The following is a 3,541-nucleotide window of genomic DNA, read 5'->3' as shown; positions in this document are numbered from 1 at the left end:
GGGCCTGGCCCTGGCCGCCGCCTGAGCCCCGCTGGGACACGCCCTCGCGGCCTTGAAGGGGGGCTCCTCGCTCCCGCCCACTGAAGGGGGGGCTCCCCGCTCCCGCCCACTGAAGGGGGGCTCCCTGCTCCCCCCCACTGAAGGGGGGCTCCTCCCTCCCGCCCACCGAAGGGGGGACTCCTCGCTCCCGCCCACTGAAGGGGGGCTCCCCGCTCCCGCCCACTGAAGGGGGGCTCCTCGCTCCCGCCCACTGAAGGGGGGGCTCTTCTCTCCAGCCCACCGAAGTGGGGCTCCTCGCTCCCGCCCACCGAAGGGGGCCTCCTCCCACCCACCCAGATGGCTTTGCTCCATGTGCACAAGAGCAATAAAGAGTAGACCTTCACTTCCTATTTTATACATGATGCTTTAATGCAGCCAAAAATGATCGTTTGCTTTCTTGGAACTGTAGCTGGTAAGGATGCGGTGACCGGTTCATTCCTGCAACACCTGGGCTCTTGAGGGGGCCGGAAGACACGAGTCAGTCGGGCCTGCCGGGGAGCGGGCAGCAGCCTGGGCCGGGCCTGCAGGAGGCAGGGCCGCTGCGCAGCCAGAGCCGCGGGGCTTGGGCGGGCACAGAGCCGGTCGGTCTCGGCGCCCGCCGGGAGCTGGAAACCCGCCGCGGGCGGGCCGGTCCGTCTGTGCACCTGGCGGCGTCCAGGGGCTTCCAGGGCGGAGAAGGACACGTGCAGGGGTCATGCCAATCCTCGCTGGCACCTGCCCTCATCAGCGGGGACACGGCCTGGGCCTCTGTGACAATCCCCTCCCGCCTCAGGGCGCAGAGGGGACGCACGATGCTGCTTAAAATACACTTTCTCAGTTACAGTCGCAGCGGGAGAGCGGGCGCCCTGTCTTCAGTTTGTGGGCGAGGGGCCAGGACACAGGGGCGCTCACCGCGGGGCGGGGACGAGGGGGGGCCACAGCCTGCTGCCTGGGGGCGCTGGCATGCCCCAGAGCACATCTGTGTCCACTCCCGCCTGGCCCCCCACCCCGGGCTCGCGGGGTCACTGCCGATTCCGGCTGCCCAGCTTCTTGCGGTCCTTATTCTGGCTGCGCTGAGGGTCGTCCATCTTGTGCACACGGAAACACTCCTTGAGGTTCTGGGACCGGATCTTGGGGTTCAGGATCTCCTCAGTCATGGAGCTGGGGAACCAGCCTCTCTCCTGGTCGTGCAGCCGCTCCCCGAAGATCCACCCTGCAAGGGAAGGGGTGAGCAGCTCCGGGGGCTGGCGGAACCCTGGCCAGGAGCAGAGCCCGGGAGCCCAGCTGGCCTTTCTGAGGCGCCTGCTGAGCAGGCTGGCTGGATGTGTCCCCATGAGTCCTCCTGGGCAGCGGTGGGTTTGGCCGGGGTGGCCCTGCCCCTGCCCCGCTCCGCCACGGTGCAGGGACCCTGCCTTGGCATCCATCGCCCAGCCTGACCTGGCCACTCAGAGGCCAGGAGGTCCGCAGGGACACCCGACCCCATCCCAAGAGCCTGTGGGGTGGTGGCCAGCCGCTTGGTTATCTGGCCTGGCGTGCCAGGACCCCTCTGTTGGGGGGTCCCCGACTCAGCCTCCGGAGTCAGCGTCCCGCTCTCCAAGAGGTGACCACGCGTCCTGGGCAGGGCCAAGACCTGGGTGGGGCCTGAGCTCGCCTCTTCTGGCCACTTAGGGAGGGTGTCGGGCTGCTTAGCCTCTGGGAGGGGGCAGGGCCAGGCCCCTGGACTTTGGGAACTGCAGAAATAGCCTCCCCTGCGGTCACCAGGTGTTCCGGCCAGGGAGAGGAGGGGCCGAGGGAGGTCCTCTGGCACCCTGGGGGATTCTGATTAGCCAAAACTGGCATAGAAGAGCGAGCCATTTTTTAGGGGAGCGGTGTGACGCTCCTCCGGAACAGAGACCCTGAGCAGAGGGCAGGAGCCGGTGCCCCCACGGCTCTGAGCCGGTGGTCCCGGACGGCTCGTGGCAGATACGGGTCCAGGGCTGGGGTCAGGCATAGGGGTCTGCCATCTTTCCTCCCACTGGGCTGGCTGTGAAGTGGGTGAGGGGTTCTGAAGTCAGACAAAGTGGGGGGCCTCAGAAAGGCCTGCGGGGTACGGGAAGGGGACTGGAGTGGGGGTGGCCAGAGCAGAGACAGCAGGCCAGGCGCCCCCACCCCCCGCGCTGGCCCCCACCCCGGGCAGCCCCTCACCATCCTCCGTCTTCTCCAGGATGTTCAGGATGTCGGCCAGGTCCAGCGTCAGCTCGTCGGGCTGCTGGGCCACGTAGGGGTGCACACACTGGACCTGGGGGCAGTCTGCGGGGGAGGGTTCCTCACTGAGGGGTGGCAGGCGGACCCTGAGAAAGGGGGTCTGGGGAGCGGGGAGCTGCCAGAGAATCGCGATTCACACAGCCAGGGCTCTGGAGACGGCCCTGGGGGGGCAGGGGGCGGCGCGGCCCCAGGCCTGCCACAGCCACGGCGCCCCCCAGCACGCGGCTTGCCTTCGGGCCGGTTGGCTCCCTCGTGGCCCCTCGGCCCGTGACGCCTGTTTCTTATTAACACCCCAGTGTCGTGGGCAGGTGGGCCGAGTTCTCCGCCCGCTGGCAGCTGAGGCGGCTCCCGCGCCCACAGCCCTCAGGAAGACTCGGGGAGGTGCCGCCCAGGCGGGTGCCGGGAGCGCCTGAGGGGCGCAGCCCCCTGGGGAGCCGGCCCGCCCTGCCCCTGGCTGCTCCCCACTGCCGCCGGCCGGCCCGGGGCCCCGCCCGCCCGGGGCCACTCACCCAGCAGCCTGGAGGTGAAGGAAACGAACTTGGTTCTCCGGTTGGGGGCCAGCGAGGTCATCCAGCGCTTCATCTCACTCCTGCACAAGAGGACAGTGCCCATGCCAGGCCCGCGGAAGCTGGCCGCCGCCCTCAGCCCGCTGAGGCTGCAGCGGGGCAGCCCCGGGGCGCTCAGAGGCCGCCCACGCGGGGAGCTCGGGCAGGCCTGACGCACTTTAAAGTCAGTCAGTGACGCAGCCCTCGGGACACCCCAAGTTAGCCTAGCCTGGGGCCTGGACGGGGCGGGGAGGCGCCTGGGGGGGGCTCCTCCCACGCTCAGCGCCCCTTTCAGAGCCCCGGGCTGCAGGCGGCGCAGACGGGGCGCGTGGCCAGGGCCGAGTTTCCCAGCAGCTCACCGGAAAGGGGGTGCTGCCTGGAGTGGAGGCCAGAGGGGACAAGACACACGTGTGCACACACCCCTAGCGGCCTCGCACCCGATGGGCACCCGATGGGCACCCGCCGGGCCCAGGGACCCCCCGGGGTCATGGGGCTGGGAGGCGGGGACGCGGCGGGCCACGCTCCACCTGGGAAGCGCCTGGGCGCCGGCCGCCGCTGCGGGCACTCACTGAGAGGACGCCTTGAGCATGTAGGTGGCCTCCCGGTCGTCCGCGTTCTCCAGCAGCCGCAGGATGAACACGTTGGCCAGCGTCTGGCCCTGGTCCTCCAGCTCCTCCACCCGGAGCAGGCCCCGCGGGGCCGAGTCGAACACCTGGTACTTGTCCCTGAGGGCC

At 69.8% G+C, this 3,541-nt stretch overlaps 1 protein-coding gene across 1 annotated transcript in view; it reads right to left on the bottom strand.

The window, feature by feature from the left end:
* Positions 1-391: 391 nt before the first annotated feature.
* The window catches only part of NGEF (neuronal guanine nucleotide exchange factor), a 28,003-nt gene continuing 24,853 nt past the window's right edge, over positions 392-3,541 (bottom strand). The window contains exons 9-12 of the mRNA XM_004674765.2: positions 3,377-3,532; positions 2,772-2,851; positions 2,203-2,307; positions 392-1,231 (exon numbers count right to left, since the gene is read on the bottom strand). Coding sequence (XP_004674822.1) covers positions 1,041-1,231; positions 2,203-2,307; positions 2,772-2,851; positions 3,377-3,532 — 532 coding nt within the window. The 3' untranslated portion in view covers positions 392-1,040. The remainder of the gene's footprint in view (positions 1,232-2,202; positions 2,308-2,771; positions 2,852-3,376; positions 3,533-3,541) is intronic.

This window comes from Condylura cristata, unplaced genomic scaffold (genome assembly GCF_000260355.1).
Source record: "Condylura cristata isolate star-nosed mole 26May11 unplaced genomic scaffold, ConCri1.0 scaffold00002, whole genome shotgun sequence".
NCBI classification, from domain to species: Eukaryota; Metazoa; Chordata; class Mammalia; order Eulipotyphla; family Talpidae; genus Condylura; species Condylura cristata.
This window is presented reverse-complemented; position numbering and strand designations above follow the sequence as displayed.